The sequence below is a fragment of the Macrotis lagotis genome, chromosome 5, assembly GCF_037893015.1.
Source record: "Macrotis lagotis isolate mMagLag1 chromosome 5, bilby.v1.9.chrom.fasta, whole genome shotgun sequence".
Taxonomy (NCBI): Eukaryota; Metazoa; Chordata; class Mammalia; order Peramelemorphia; family Peramelidae; genus Macrotis; species Macrotis lagotis.
Window position 1 is genome coordinate 13439205 of NC_133662.1, and position 16465 is coordinate 13455669.

Sequence of the window (16465 nt, forward strand, 5' to 3'; positions counted from 1 at the left end):
GCACTTACAAAGTGACAGGTGAGGACACTTAAACTTCAATTTTTGGTTAACTTCAGGCATTCATTTTTTTAATTAAGGACAGCTTCAGCCAAATAAATATTTAAGAATGCTAAGTTCAAGTATTGATATTAATTTTTGTTAATAACTGTAAGTTGAATAGAATTTTTACTCACATAAAACCTAATAAATACATAGGACATTAATTCTGTAGAAATGCCATGGACTTTTCATACTAACTGAAAAAATTGCACCATTAAAAAATAAAATAAATCCTTATTTTCAAACTTTTCATCCTATAATGCCACTAATAGCCTCAGAGTCACATAGTCTTTGAAATTAATGGCTAGAGAAGGTTTAATGACCTAAAACATTATTTAGGTTATCAACCTCTTCTAGCTAGTCATTAATCCCCAGAAAACTGAAAGCCTTGATCTTTTTTGCTTAATTAACTTTAATAAATATCATGTGGAAATAGTTATGAATGCAGTTCGTTCTTACTTGGTGAACCAAAGTATTGACTTTATAGAATAAATCTTCAGTTGTATTTTGGACCTATATTGCTGCCATTTCCCCAAATGAATAACTTGTTACCTTAATACTTACATGCAGGAGGTTCATTTTAACTGGGCCTAACACTCCTACACTGGTGTAATTCAGAAGAAAGAGCTATAGATTTGGAATCAGAGAACCTGAATTCAAACCTTAACTCTGTTAATAGGATTATCATTTCATTCTCTGGGCCTCAGTTTATTCAGCCATAACAGAAGGGATTGGATTAGATGACCTCTGATGTCCCTCCCAGATGCAAATATATAGACCTATGGTATTTTTTTATTTTTCACAGTAGGGAAAATGTTAACATAATTTCTTAGAATAAAACCTTGAGTACCATACATAGTTCACATAACTTCTAGACATTCAATTCAGGAAATTGGTCCTAAGTAGTTATTTCTCAGGCCTAATTTTTTGAGGATTCATAGTCTTGACCTGATTGAATGTGCATTTTAAAGTTGCGTAAATTAGAAAGAATATTATTCTGCAGCAAGAATGACATTGTGACATGTGGTGTTAAACTCTGCTAGAACAATGAGACTTATAGGTGAGTGCTTAATAATGTTGCAGATAAGAATTCATAAATATTTGAGGTCTAATTCTTATTTGTAAAAGACAAAAGTTTTGCAAAGTGACTCCTGATTTCAAAATAGAATTGTATCCTTGGGTTCTACTTTCTAAAAAGAAGTGAAAAGTTTAAATAAATAAATAATAATTAAACCAAGTACATAAATAAATGGATGAATAGATAAATGAATAAAAGCAATCTGCATCTCTCTCAAGGGAGTCTAAAGGAAACTGAAAAGACTTCCTTTGATTAGAATTTTCCCATACATACCCATGAGAAATCTCACAACAATAATAGTACAAAAGTGTCTAGGCTAATGCCACATAAGTGGTAAATTTGATCTTATTCAACAGGGCAGGATAAAGTGGTTTACTAGATACATAGGAAGAAAGTTTAGAGGGACACTTGAAGTCCTCCTTCTGACATTGGTACACTATGCTCAGAAAGCATAAAAAGTTAAAATTTTGCAACCCTATTTTTTTGCCTAATTTTTCCAATTTCTTACTACTATTTCTCAGCATTCATTCACTTATTGCACAAATATTTGTTATGTACAAAAAACTCCAAGTTAAGTTTTAGGGGAGAATGTGAAGATGAGTAAAGCATTGACCCAATCTAATAGCTGAGATGTTAACTGAGCAACTAGGGTATCTGGATTGTTATTAAGGTGTGTGTGTGTGTGTGTGTGTGTGTGTGTGTGTGTGTGTGTGTGTGTGGGTGTGTGTGTGTGGAAGGGGGGAGGGTGATGTAGGGGGAAAAGAGAACCAGGCTCAAGTAATCTAATGGCAGATCACTGCCTCCAGTTTTGCATTTAATAACTATCTTCCAGCAATAACTTGTTATTTTTCAGAAATAATACAAAAGTGAAAGAATATAAAGCTGGTAGATCAGACTTTGTTCAAAAGATATATACTGAAGCTGCTGGGATCTCCTTGGCTGCTACTTGGTTTATTATAAAGAACGAAATCTAAGTTTAGGACATTCTAACTTGCAAAGTACTCAATTCCATCACTAGATGGTGCTCACACTGCATAACTAGCAGTTTATCTTTCTCACAACTACTAGATAATGGAGAAAATGATTTCAAACCATTTGGTTTTGAAAGTATTAGTTCATCAAAATAACAAATGATTTATATATTTGGTCTACAACAAAGCAAAAATGGCATCTGTGACTGTTAATTTTTTTTCCAATTTTTTGCCCAAATTGAGTAACCTTGTTTTTTGGATACAGGGCGGCTGGGTATTACTTCAGAATTGTCACCTTGGTCTAGAGTTTATGGAGGAATTACTAGAAACACTGCTTACTACTGAAGCTAGTAATGACACTTTCCGAGTATGGATAACTACTGAAGCACATGACAAATTTCCAATCACATTGCTACAGGTTGGTGACTTGATATCTGGAGTCTGTGATAATTATGGAACCATGAACAAATCATGTTTCTCTGTTCCCTCTTCTGTAAAATGGTTATAATTGCACACTACCTATCCCCAAAGGATTTGATCTGAGGAAAGAAAGCCTTTGAAAATTTCACAGTATTGTAGAAATGCCAGGTATTAAACTGCACTAGCTCTACAAATAGGTCTGTAATAATTTGGATAAATACAAAATTTTTGAGGACACCAACAGAATCTTCAAGGTAAAAATCATCAAGATTATGTAGTTAATATTACTACAAGAGAATTAGAACACTAGAAACTAATCTATGGCTTATTGGTTGTATTCAATTTAATTATTGAATAATTGCCTGAACTTCAGCTAAAGTTATATATATATATATATATATATATATATATATATATATATATATATATATATAATATCATAAATATGTTGTTTACTTCTTTTTAATTAGAATTTTTGTCTTTTGATATGAATTTTTCACAAATAGAACTAATATATTTGCTTTTTATGGCAGACTTCTATCAAGTTTACTAATGAACCACCCCAAGGAGTACGTGCAGGACTGAAAAGAACATTTGCTGGAATTAATCAAGACCTCCTTGATATCAGCAATTTACCCATGTGGAAGCCGATGCTATACACTGTGGCTTTTTTACACTCCACTGTACAGGTATTCAAAAGCAGCCTCTGCCTTTAGTATATTGCAAACTGAGTTATTATAGGATAATTGCCCTTAAACAAGACTAAGTAAATTGAGTCATTATTTTTTGCATTCCCTACCTGTCATATATTTCTTATTTAGATTGGTATTGAGATTCCTTTCGTTTCTTCACTTCTTTGGTAACCAAGTGACATGATAGGCACCAAATAATTAAACTGTTAGATTAGTTGCTCTTTGGTTCTTCTGTCAATATAGGCAGTTAAACCCTTTTCCTGCCCTTAATGGACAGTTCTCAGAGACAGTCCAGAATAATGATAAAGCAGAAAGTGATCCTAGAATTTCCAGATTTGAGGGACTTAAAAACTATTTTGCATTTAAAGTCCATTAATAGAAAATATTAAATGTCAAGTTACATTTTAAAATGAATTTAAATGTTATTTCTAGCTAACAGTCAATTATTTTGACCTATTATGTAGGGGATGGGGCAGGAGCTGCTTCTGATTTAATTGCTCCCCAATACCACCTTTCTTACACACTGCTGACCACTAGAGAAATATGTGCCTCTTATGCAAAGATGGGAGAAGAGACCTCTCTAACCTGGTCTTGTATTCCTCCCATTTTCCTAGAGTAAAATCCAGGTAAATGATAGAATAATGTAACTGTCCCAAGAGCCAAACCTGTTCCTTCATCAGGAAGGTAGCTTCCAGGTGACGAATATTTGAATACTCTGGACACTATTTGAACTCTATTCTGGGACCTACAGTTAGTTGTTCTTCATAACTGAAGAAGATCATGGCATCAGGTGAATGATGGAATGACATGCACATTATGTGCATGATTATAGTGAGGGTAATGTTGTGCAAAGACATCCTTCTCACTGCCTTTTCCAAAACCATTATCACCCCACAGCCTGAATAATAGGAAAAAGGACTTTTGGTGATGACTTTGACTTTATGGATATGAGTCCCTCTCATATCAGCAAGACTCCACAGAGCTTCAGCAATGCTAGGCAAAGTGTCAGCATATGATGTTCTGGCAACAGATTGGTGATAACATAGTATATACACATATCTAAGGAAGAAGTCTCAGACTAGTACATATGTGTGTATTTATTTATATACATTTATATACATATATATACATTTATTTATATACATAAATTATCATCATTCCTCATGAGAAGAATCAATAGAGTTAATATTTGATTGTTTTTTCAAAATTTTTATGGCCCTTGAATTTTAAATCCCATTTTTTAAAATACTATAAAACTATTTAATAATGTTTTACCTTAGCAGACTTTATCATATGCAATTATATATTATTTAAACTTGTTATTGGATTTCAAATCTGAGAAGAGTGTCTTTTGTGTTACCATCCTGAGCAGTGATACTTCATTTGTTCCATCATGCCTACTGGAGGAAGATATATTTTTTTTCTGCCCATGGTAAATATGCAATAATATAGTGAGAAATTATTCTGTGAATTTTATAGGGAACATGAAAGCTTAGATTATTTAATAAGGTTCCTTCCCCTTTTTCATTATCTCCTAAATCCCAGAAGCCTATATTACTTAGAATACTGTCTATTATTGTCAGTCTTCTGGGATTTAGTGAGTCAATCCTTATTTACCTTTCTCATACCTTTGTGATATTATTCACTTCAATCACATTTATCTCCTAAATTAGAAATTCTCAATCTTTTTGTGTGATGAACTCCTTTGGTGAAGCTCTTATGGACCTTTTCTCAGAATCTTGCTTATAAATGCATAAAATATAATATTAAAGATTGCAAAGGAAACCAATGATACTGAAATGAAGATTATCAAACTTTAAAAAGAAGTACATGAACCCCAGTTTAAGAAGCCTGATCCTACATTTGTATCTTTTTAGACTGATTATGCCTGGGGTACATTGTCTCATAGAGTAACTTTTACATCATGATAGAGATAGTCTCTTTGATTAAGTGCTTCTGGTAACACATTTTGTTGATTTTTGTGATGGCAGCTGAGGGATGATTAATGGTTGGTCAGAGGAAAAGGTCTGTCCTTTCTATCTATCCTGTCCTGGGCTGTAACTCGGCAGCACAGTGGATAGAGCACCAGACCTGGAATCAGCAAGAGAATTCAAATTTGGCCTCAGACGCCTACTCACTGTGTGACCCTGGGCGAGTCACTTCACCTTCATTTGCCACACTTTCCTCTTCTATAAAATGAGGCATATAACAGCATCTATCTATTTCCCATCTAGGTTGTTGTAAGGAACAAATGAAATCATTTTTGTAAAGAGCTTAGCACAGACCCTGGCCCCTGGCAGGCACTTCCTCAATGTAGAAGGTAGTAGATTGGTTTTTCTAGAAATAGCTTTTATTATCACACTCCTTAAAAACTTATAATCGGGGTGGGGGGGCTCGGTGGTGCAGTGGATAGAGCACTGGCCCTGGAGTCAGGAGTACATGAGTTCAAATCCAGCCTCAGACACTTAATAATTACCTAGCTGTGTGGCCTTGGGCAGGCCACTTAACCCCATTTGCCTTGCAAAAAGCCTAAAAAAAACCCTACAGTGAATCCTAGTGGGTATCACATAAAGTTCAAACTCTTTGTCTTGGCATTCAACACCCTCCCAGCTGCACATCACTTAGCTAACCTCATCATTTGATTCTTGCCAACAGAAAGTATCGGCTCCTAAAAAGCCTTTGTTCATGTCCATGTCATTCCTCAAGCACAAAATTCCCTCACCACATCAGTACCTGCCTCTGGCTCAAACTCCCTTGGAGCCCACCCAATGCCATCAGAGGCAATTCAAATCATTTGAGTTTTCTGGGCCAATCCCACCTGACTTCCAACCAGTGTTCACCTCCTCTGTTTAGTTCTGCCAGCTTGGATTCTTGATTTGTCTCCAGGGCCTTCATTGTGGTCTAGTGGTACTCTCAGCCATTATGCCTGACTCTTCTGGAATGAATGTGTGATTTCTCTTCTCATTTTCCAATTCAGCTGAACTTCCCCACAGTTTAATATTTCTGAACTCTGTCTTGCCCTCTGCTGGTCTCTGTTAATGAGGTAACTTGGAAGCCTAGATTGAATAATAAAATTGATATGATTCCATAGGAGATGATAGCCACATATTTCTATTTCAAAGTCCACTTGGTCCATGAAGTCCCTCAGTTAAATGTCAACCTCACAGTCATCTTTCCTCTTCTTGAACTCCTGACATACTTATATCTCTGCCACACTAAATTTGACTCTGTCTAATATTGTTCTCTATTTCATCCATGTGTTTCCCCCCCCAACTGTATTTACTCTCTGAAGGCAGAGGTTTTATGATATAATATTAGTTGAGTTGAATAACAGTTCTCCAAATAAACTGAACAAGTTCCTGACTTTGAAATCCAGATATAAAGCCCCAGTGATGATTAGTAGGAGATGATGGGGGTGGGAGTGGGAAGAGATTCAGTTAAATTCAATAGGCTAATTTTTATTTCTCTATTTGGTTTCACTGGGTAGTTTTAGCCCTTATAGAGAATGATGGTGGTACCTTGTGGAATTCCACTCAATCCAACATTTATTAACTGCCTATTCCATGCAGACTAAATAGAATTCAGTAGAATTCAATAAGCAAAAATAGTAAGAGTAGTAATAAAGTCATTTGGAAAAGAAAACCTAAAATTTAACCTTCTTTCCTCTTGATCTAAAATAACTCTTTTTTTGTCTCAAGTGAAAACTTGGAAAGAAAAATTTTAAAATGAAAATTGGTGATAAGAAGCATAATAGAAAACAAATATAGGCATTTTGAGCAATTGTTGAAAATCACATTTTAAGAGATAGCTAAATTGCAATTGTTTAGTGCATATAAATGGTAAGGTTTTCATTAAGTCAATTTAAGCAGTTCTGGGAAAGGAAAAATTCCTTTTCACTCAGTTCCATGACTAAACAAACAGTTCACCACACAGGTTAAAGTAATATCTAATTTCCTCTTCCCCATTACAAAAAAGGTTGGAACTGGACAAAAAAACTTTTTTGCTGAATTAGTTAGGATTCCTTTTCTTTTCAGTGTCTGCAACTGAGGAAAATCAGGAGTAAAGGACTAATGGCAGTCCAACATCTCCATTGCTGTAATCATATAAAGCCAGTTCTACTGTAGAGTCTAGTAATTTGGGGAAAATTTGTTAGTGTTATTTGGAGATCAAGATTCTTCCAGTTTGGAAATATACTAATAATTTGAAGTTAAATGAATAAAACTTGAAAAATACATATTTACATAAGATAAGGAAAGCTCTACCAGCTTAGAATCGACCAGATTCCTCCCTCTTTCTTAATAGTGGATCTGAGCCCCTATAATGCACCTGGTCTCTTATGTATGGGGCAGAAGGTTGAGAGGACACAAGCTTTCATTTACTTCTTATCAAGCAAGTAATTGTCAGCAAAGACTTGTATGCTTGGTAGTATAGGGGTCACATACGAGGGGAAAGAAGCTTGTACATTCATTTCAATGTCACTTAATAGTGTTTATTAGGTGGTGATTCTCTTCTATCCAAAATTTCATAGCAGACAATGAAATCTTTTCTATAAAATCTTCATTTTAGTGAAGAATAAATTTATAAAGGGCGAACCTTAGAGCCAGGCTCAAGTCCTATCGTGAAACTATGAGTCTATCACTTAACCTCTGGGCTCCCTATGCTCTCTGAGACTTTAAGTTCCAGACAAATTCCGATCAGTTTGCCTTAGCAGAGAAAGTTCCCATGCAATGAAATCACAGGTTCAGGTCACTATAAATACTTTATGCTATGAACACTTTTTGAACTGTAACACCTAATGTTTTATGTCTAAAAAACAGACTAATGTGTTTTTAAAAGCTTCAAATTAACATTTATACATGGTACATCAGAACTAATTTCTTACAATGAACTAAGTGTCTCATAGTATGATCTTTTTTAGCTTACCTTTTGTTTGGCAAGGACCTTCCTATGTGCCTGCCAGACCTTGGTGCATTTATTTAATAAGTAAAAATTCAAACTCATAAAATGTTTTCTAAATGTTGCACAACTGCTTGCAGAGGCTACAAAAAGTAATAGCTTGATAAAGCACTTGAGACAGAGTTTAAAAAGTCAATGGGCAACAAAATATAGGCTGCTTAAGGATGAGGATTGTTTTCATTTTATATGTTTGTATACCTCATTGCTAGTGCATGATAGCTAGCACCAGGAGAGAGCTGTAGATGTTGGAAAAACCTAGGGACCTTAAGAGGTGGATTTTGGGAATTGGTGTATTTCAGACATGGTGGGGATAGAGTTAGGAGATGAAATGCTAAGTTCAAAGATCAATAGTGGTCTATATGCTACCTAAAACAAGGGAATAGGAAGAAAAACTGGAATGGTCCTACAAAATTGGCCTTTTCTATACCTTCAGCAGTCTGCTTTGTGCTTGGAGGTAGAAGGTAGGGGAAGAGAAGAGCATGTGGTCAAAGGAATGAAGAGAATAGTCAAGAATGAAAGGGGCACTCAGAAATCTGATTCTGCATGTTCAGTACATAAGGAAAGCATTATCCAGCCTCCCACCTCAAGCATTGGGGTTCCATGTTAATGAGTAGCTTCTGCTAATAATCATTGTTAGAAACAATTACTTGGGAACCAGTTATAGGTCTGGACATACTCAAGAAAAGGAGAAAGTGATGACTTAGGACTTATCTGTCATATATGTCTGAAACCCAGAAATACCAGTACTAACGTTTACACACCATTCAGATAGATGCCAGAGAATCAAAATAACTGAAGGACCTTGTCCTGTGACAACAGGTCAGCTTTCTATGTATCTTGTCTGACCTGCTGGTTTAGTTTTCCTTTTATGGCAACATTTCAGCTTTATTTAGTAAATAGAAAAGACAGTTTTGACAGAAATATCATCTTTCTGTCTCTGTCTCTGTCTCTCTTTTTGTCGCTGTCTCTCTCTCTCTGGTCTCTATGTCTCTCTGTCTTTATGTCTTTGTCTCTCTCTGTCTCTCTGTCTTTCTGTCTCTCTGTCTCTCTGTCTCTCTCTCTCTCTCTCTCTCTCTCTCTCTCTCTCTCTCTCTCTCCCTCCCTCCCTCTCAAATTACAAAATTACCCACTGCAACTAGGAAAGACTTTAAATGCCCTTGAATCATAAAAGTAGTGTTCTTAAAAATGAAAGATATAGGCCCTAATAGCATTTTAAATTTGAACATAATCAAAAACCCAAAGTATCAATAGTAGAATGTGTTCTTATAAATCAACAATGGAGATGAATTCTTTTAAATTCAGAAATGTTGTTTTTCTTCCAAGTCATGGTAAATAAAATCAAGATCTTTTCTTCAGTATTATTTGCATATGGCATGATCAAAAAGTTTCTTTTGACTGAGATATGCACCCTGGTTTTTTAAGACTCAACTTCTTTAGGCATCTCTGGTAGCTCTAACTGTTCTTGTTTATTAAATTTCACTCTATTAAGAAGAAACAAGATTCAGACAGAAATAAATGAAGTTCCACTGAACAATTTTGTTTTTGTGGTGACTTTTTAAGGAACGACGCAAGTTTGGTCCCTTAGGATGGAATATTCCTTATGAGTTTAATTCAGCTGACTTTACAGCAAGTGTTCAGTTTATACAAAACCACCTTGATGAATGTGATATCAAAAAAGTGAGTAGTATCTTTACTGTACTTAACCCTTTTGTTCTTAATAATACCCAGATCAGTATTTGCCAACTCTTTTATTTATGAGACATCTTTCATCTTGCTAGTTCACATCAAGTTGGGGGGATGAATTGTCCTTCAACAGTTTTCATGTTCAACCATTTCTCACATACCCCCATTAAGAACACACACACACACACACACACACACACACACACACACTCCCTCTTCTCTCTACCAATGTTATAGCCTTTACCATCGCAGGTCACAAATCAGGAAAAGGAAGTAAAGAACTATGAAATCATACTTCATCTCAGCAAATGTGAGGACACACATACACTACTGTTTCCTGTTATATATTTCCTTTAATAAGCAAATTATAAGCTCTTTAGCAATGTAAATAAGTGAGTTCTGATTAATCCATCATAAAATTTTTCATGTGATGGTTTTTAGTATTTTCAGACAGTACAAGACTCCTATTACTGGTCCTAACTTCTTCAACTCTCTCCCTGAAATCAAATCACCTAGATGTTTCTTATTATTCATTTTATTCATATTGGTTATAACTATATTTTTATAAAAACAACAGGGTGTATCATGGACTACAGTACGCTACATGATTGGAGAAGTTCAATATGGAGGCAGAGTCACAGATGATTTTGATAAACGTCTACTTAATTGCTTTGCTAGAGTAAGTCGATTTAGAAACCATAAGAATATATTGTATTACATAGAATATATTGTATCACTGTCATCTTTAGGTTTTAATAGTACAACTTTTTATTTGTAGCATATAAATTAATCTTTATTTACATTAACTTCAGTGCCAGATTACTGAATAATGATCAGCACTTTTATCTGTGCCATAATTAAATTCTGGAAGGGAACTAACCTCAATTCTCAGTTTTCTAATGAGTGAATTATCTATTTTATAGATTATTTATAGTGATTCAGAGCTTCCTCCAGGCTTAGGCATAAAGTGGGTTGAGTTGGGGTCTTGGGGGTGGGATGGGGAGTGAAGCAGCCTTCATTAGAGCATTTCAAAGACATAGAAATGGTTTAGGAATTACCCTTTTTTGGCTTGATTTGTATTACATTCCCTATGTTCTGGACTATATCAGTAATGCTTTGTCTTCAGAAAAACTAACTCCTCTGGATGTGGATGACTCTAAATATAATCAAATCTTAATTAATCAGAATATTTCAACGGTATCATGTTTTGTTCAATTTTAGTCTTCCAGGAAGTTGTATTCATTTCAACTTTTCCTTTATGAAAAACCTTTCTAGACAGTTTAGAACTACTATAAATAAGGTAAATAAAAGCAATGTTAAAAGTAACTGAGTTAAGATTCATTGCAATGGCCTATCTTGGCCCCATTTCCCTCCTTTTAATAAGGAGATGAAAGTCTAAAGAGTAAAATGTTACACATGCAACTAGGTCAGTTTATGAATTGGGTTTGCTTAACTTTTCCATTTCAAGGGAGAATTTAGTGTGGGGTGGAGGGGGGAGGGGAGGATTAACAGGGAAAATGTGTTGTAAAAAGCAAGAGACATGGGCAGCTAAATGACACAGTGAATAGAGCACTGACCCTAGAGTAAGAAGGACTTGAGTTCAAATTTGGCCTCAAACACTTAATAATTACCTAGCTGTGTGATCTTGGGCAAGTCACTTAACCCCATTATCTTGCAAAAAAATGAAAACAAAAAGCAAGAGACAAAAGAAAAATTTTCTTCCCAAGAAACTGAACTTAGTATGAAATTCACCACTTCCTTACTTTGGTGTGTGTCATAATTCAGCAAGCAGTAACTTAGACTTCCAGAATTCTAGTTTTCAGACCAGTAATCTGCATTTAGCTAATAGTATGGCTTTGGACAAGTTACTTTTACCATTCAAAGTCTCAGATGCCTAAACCATAAAATGAGGGAGTCTGATTATCTAAATTCTCTTTCAGAGTAGTATGATAATCTTTGGTTAAATTACTATATCTGTCACTTTTTCATTCTCACTTATTCCACTCAAGTCTAGGCTTGAATCACCTTATGTCACGATTTTTTTAATTGTTTCCTTCAGAATGTTTTCTGGTCTTCAGTCGTCTCTTGACCTCACTGCCTCCAAATCCATTCTACATACTACAGGGGCAGCTTAGGTGGTGCAGTGGATAGAATATCGACCTTGGTATCAAGAGGACCTGAGTCTGAATTCAGCCTCAGGAACTTAACACTTACTTAGCTGTTCCACCTTAAGCAAGTTGCTTAATCCTAAATGCCTCACATTCAATCATCCTGATTCGTATCTGGCCACTGGACCCAGATGGCTCTGAAGGAAAACATGAGACTGGTGACTTAGCACAGCACCCCCTCACTCAAATCTAATTCATTTCCTTGTCATGGCATCACCTCCCTGATGTCAAAGTCTTCTTCGAGATTGACAGACAAAACTTTCCACACTACAGACAGATTAGTCATCTGAATTCAGTGTTTTGAGCATAATAAATTCTCTCGGTGACTCTTACCTTCAGAATCAAATCCAAATTCTTAAAGTTTACATTCATTCAATCATTAAGCATTTGTTAAACTCCATACACTTGATGTATACGATGCCAGTGATACAAAACAAAAATGAAATAGCCCCTACTCTCAGGGAACTTCTGTTCTATTAGGGGAAGCAACATACTCACATAAATACATTCAAAGTAAATCAAGGTAACTTAGAAAGGGATACACTCTCTTTGCACAACACCCCCCCCCTTAGCTTTTACTTTCCATTAATATACTTCATGAAATCTTCTGTTTTCAGATTGAAGTACTTATCACTCCTCATTCTTGCCAGGTCTGAGGCTCTCATGCCTTTGCTTATGGCTATGAAACTGCTTAGAAGGTCTGTCTTCTCTTCCTCACTCTTCTTCACTCTTCTAAGTGTGAGACTCACCTCAAACCCTAACTCTCCCACAAAGTCCTTTCAATCACTATAGACTTTAGTGGCCATCCCCACCTCCACGATGTTCTTGGTTATTGCCAGTATCTCTCATTTGCCATGTAGAATATTGCTATCTTTTGTTGATATGCCCAACTAAGTTCTAAGTCTTTCAAGGTTAAGGGCCATAACTTGTGTGCCTGTACTTAGCAGAGTATCTTATAAATAGATGAAATTCATGACTATTTCTTAATGATTATGATGAATGTAATTTTATCTTTCTAAATAAGGATCTTACGTTTCTGAATCAATATGAAGCTAATTTATTATTATGCCGTACTGAGGGGTTATAGATTGAGATGGATCTTTACTATTCCCAGGATTCACACTAGAGGCAGTAAGGAATAAAGGATGAGTTGCAGCAATATTACTTATATTAGCAAAATGCTGTAAACAAAATATGTGCCCAGTGAATAGGGAATAACGGAGGAAACAGTGGCATTTTAACGTAATGGAATATTACTGCAATGTGGAAAAATGCATATGTTAAGAATTTAGAGAAACATGGGAAGAATTTTAATTAAATTAATCAGAAAGCATTAATTAGGTGCCTGCTATATGGCAATCAAGAAGACCCTGAAGTGTTGCAGAGTGAAAAAAACAGAGCCAAAAGAATTATACATACACACACTTACATGTATCTTTTAAGCTGTTAAAATATAAAACTGTACTTGACTTTTGGGACAATCTGTAAATATACATACAAACACACACACATAAATAAATATATATTAAAATATATATTAAACTTTGAAACAATGTGAATATAAACAATATTGAGAAGCAACAAGTCTAGTTAAATAAATTTGTCCATGTTAGTATCATCTATTAATCAAACTTTTTCAGGGAAAGTACTTGCTAGAGAAGCAAAAACATTTAGGTATTTGGTAAGAGATACTTAATTGTAGCAAAGCAACATATATCAATTTTCAATGTGAAAAATAACCAAAAAAGGGGGATAAAAGTGAGAACATGGAATTTAGAGTCACAAGATCTGGGTTCAAGTTTCTGTTCTACTACTTATGACTATACATAGTAGCCTTTAAATTCAGCTCCTTTTGGGCACTGCCCCACCTTCCCAAAACAGCCCAATGGGATTTCAGAAAATGCTTTTTGGATAAATCTATGCATTCATCAGTTTTTAACTTGGATAAATAGTACAAGTTAAAAATTGAATGCATCTCATCATTTCCCTTCATTGTCCCTTCAAGGGATGGAGGATGGGAGGCACTATAGAACAAGTGTGGTTTTACTTACATTTAACCTGACATCCACTCAATCTTTCTTATGTCAGTCCCCACACTTATCCATTCTCTGTGTCTATCTGTCTGTCTGTCTGTCTCTTACACACACACACACACACATGCACACGCACACACACACACACACACACATGCACACACACACACACACACACACACACACACGCACATGCCCACGCACATCTTTCATAGATCTCCTTACACATAGCCAGGAAATAGATTCTCCCACTACACTTCTAGCACTATCTTCAAGGTACCATGCTTCTTTAATAAGTTCATGAAATCTTAGGGAACTGCATCTTAGCAGAATCACTGGGAAATAGCTGTTCTACCTTTTAACTCAGAACACCTGAGTCATGTGACCATGGACTCAGCCACTTAGCCAACTTTTCTGACCCTTAATTTCCTCATATGCAAATTGAGAATAATAGTAATTGCATCTCACAAGAAAAGTGCCTTGTAAATTCTCAAGTGCTATATTAATGACAGTGCTTTTAAAGTTAAGGTTTTTATTAGTATTTTACATATCATTTTCAGCATTTTAGATTTTTTATATCATTTGTCTTTTTGTGATTTGCTTTTACCTCCAAAAAGTAAGTGCCAAAAAAGCAATTATGGTTAACTGACAGTTCCTAATAATTGTGTTTCAATTAGTTGAAATTCTGTTCAAGAAGGGCAACTGATTCATGAAAGCCTTTAAGAGGGCATCTATCTGCTTTACAGCAAAGTAAGGATAGGGATCTACTGATTTTTTTATTCCTGAGTTTCTGTTTTACACATGCAAAAGTCACCTATGGTTAATCTATCAACAGTTATACTGTACAGAATACCTACTATGTGACAGACACAGAGACAGGTGATAGAGGAAATTAAAATAAAGGTAAGATTACTTGTAGTAATCCCCTGAACAAGTAGCCCTATTTGGGTGGTTGGATGGAATATACACCCTCAGATGGTCTCCATTTTGAGGAGCTCTGAACACATTTTTAACTGCATTTATGAAGTGAAGTCAAAGCTGATCTAACTAGAGAATTTTTAGGAAGTTCTGAATGCTGTCCCCATTCCCTTTGCAAACACTTATTCCTTGAAATTTAATGTGGGAAAAACTTCATAAACATCAAAGTGAAAAGAATACAGGGCTAGGAGCCATAAGTCTTGGACCTGAGCTGTGATTCTGCCATTTACTTGTAATGTGACTTTGGGCAAGTCATTTCTTCTGTCTGGGTTTCAGTTTCCTTATCTACAAATCTACTATTTTCCCTTAAAGAATCATTGTGTGGAAAGCACTTAAAATGTTATTATTAATATGAAATAGAAGCTAAAATGAGTTGTATTCTCATTTTTGCCTACATTTATAAACTTGTTTAATTAGTATTCATTTGTCATTACTTATTCTCTCAATGATAAGAATACTATTTATCAAAACCAATATAAAAAGGATATGATTGCTCTTCAACTTTATACTTATTATTTATATTTTTAATTTTGTTTTACATAGGTTTGGTTCAGTGAAAAGATGTTTGAACCAACATTTTGTTTTTACATGGGTTATAAAATCCCAATATGCAAAACTTTGGAACAATACTTTGACTATATACAATTACTCCCTTCACTGGACAATCCTGAAGTTTTTGGTCTCCATCCTAATGCTGATATCACGTAAGTTCTTAGCCTTTCTAATTTACAAGACACATTGATAAGCCTAACTTTGCAGCATATGCTTTTCATTTTATCTCCTTACCAGGGCCATAGCTTGGAATTCTGATGTTTGAGGTGGGGAGAAGGGAGTGTCATGATATGGTGGAAAAGATGCTGGACTTCAAGTCAAAGGATCTAGATTTGACTCACTACCTAGATGACTTTAGGCAAACTATTTAACTTCTCTGGATCTCAGTTTCCATATCTGTGAAATGAAGAAGTTAGATGTTATCTATTCTGAATTTATGATTCCATGATTCTGTCATCCAGGATTATCTACTTTATGTATTGCATAAAGGATTGGTTTTTTTAGGTACAGTCTTATACTGGGAAAGGGGCAGTCAATCACTCATCCAGTCTGGCCTTTGTAGACTGTGAGTACAAGAAGAGTTCAGAGAGAGATTAGAGTAGTAGACCACCAAAGTTGGAACTTGGAGGATATAGGCAGGGTTGTGCTGGAGCCAGCTCTAACCAGCTTATAAGAGACCTGGGATAATTTTTCAATGGGAATATTTACATTCAGAAATTGAATTGCTGCTTATCAGGTCTTGATTTATTGTCTGTTGATTAAGTAGACTCTTGAAAGTCTTAATAATGGAGGTTTAATGGAAAATTATACTTTTTACTGGAACATTTACCAGGATTCTCCTGTATTGCTCTGTAAATGTTGCTAAGCTCAGAAGTGCAGTAAAAGGCTCAGGGAA

The 16465-nt window shown here is 35.2% G+C and overlaps 1 protein-coding gene across 1 annotated transcript in view; it reads left to right on the plus strand.

Annotated features, from left to right (window-relative positions):
* The window catches only part of LOC141489202 (dynein axonemal heavy chain 8-like), a 395310-nt gene extending 379482 nt beyond the window's left edge, over positions 1-15828 (plus strand). Inside the window, 5 exon segments of the mRNA XM_074189981.1 lie at positions 2354-2506; positions 3042-3197; positions 9717-9833; positions 10417-10518; positions 15562-15828. Of these exon segments, the coding sequence (XP_074046082.1) occupies positions 2354-2506; positions 3042-3197; positions 9717-9833; positions 10417-10518; positions 15562-15828 (795 nt within the window).
* The last annotated feature ends 637 nt before the right edge of the window (positions 15829-16465 follow it).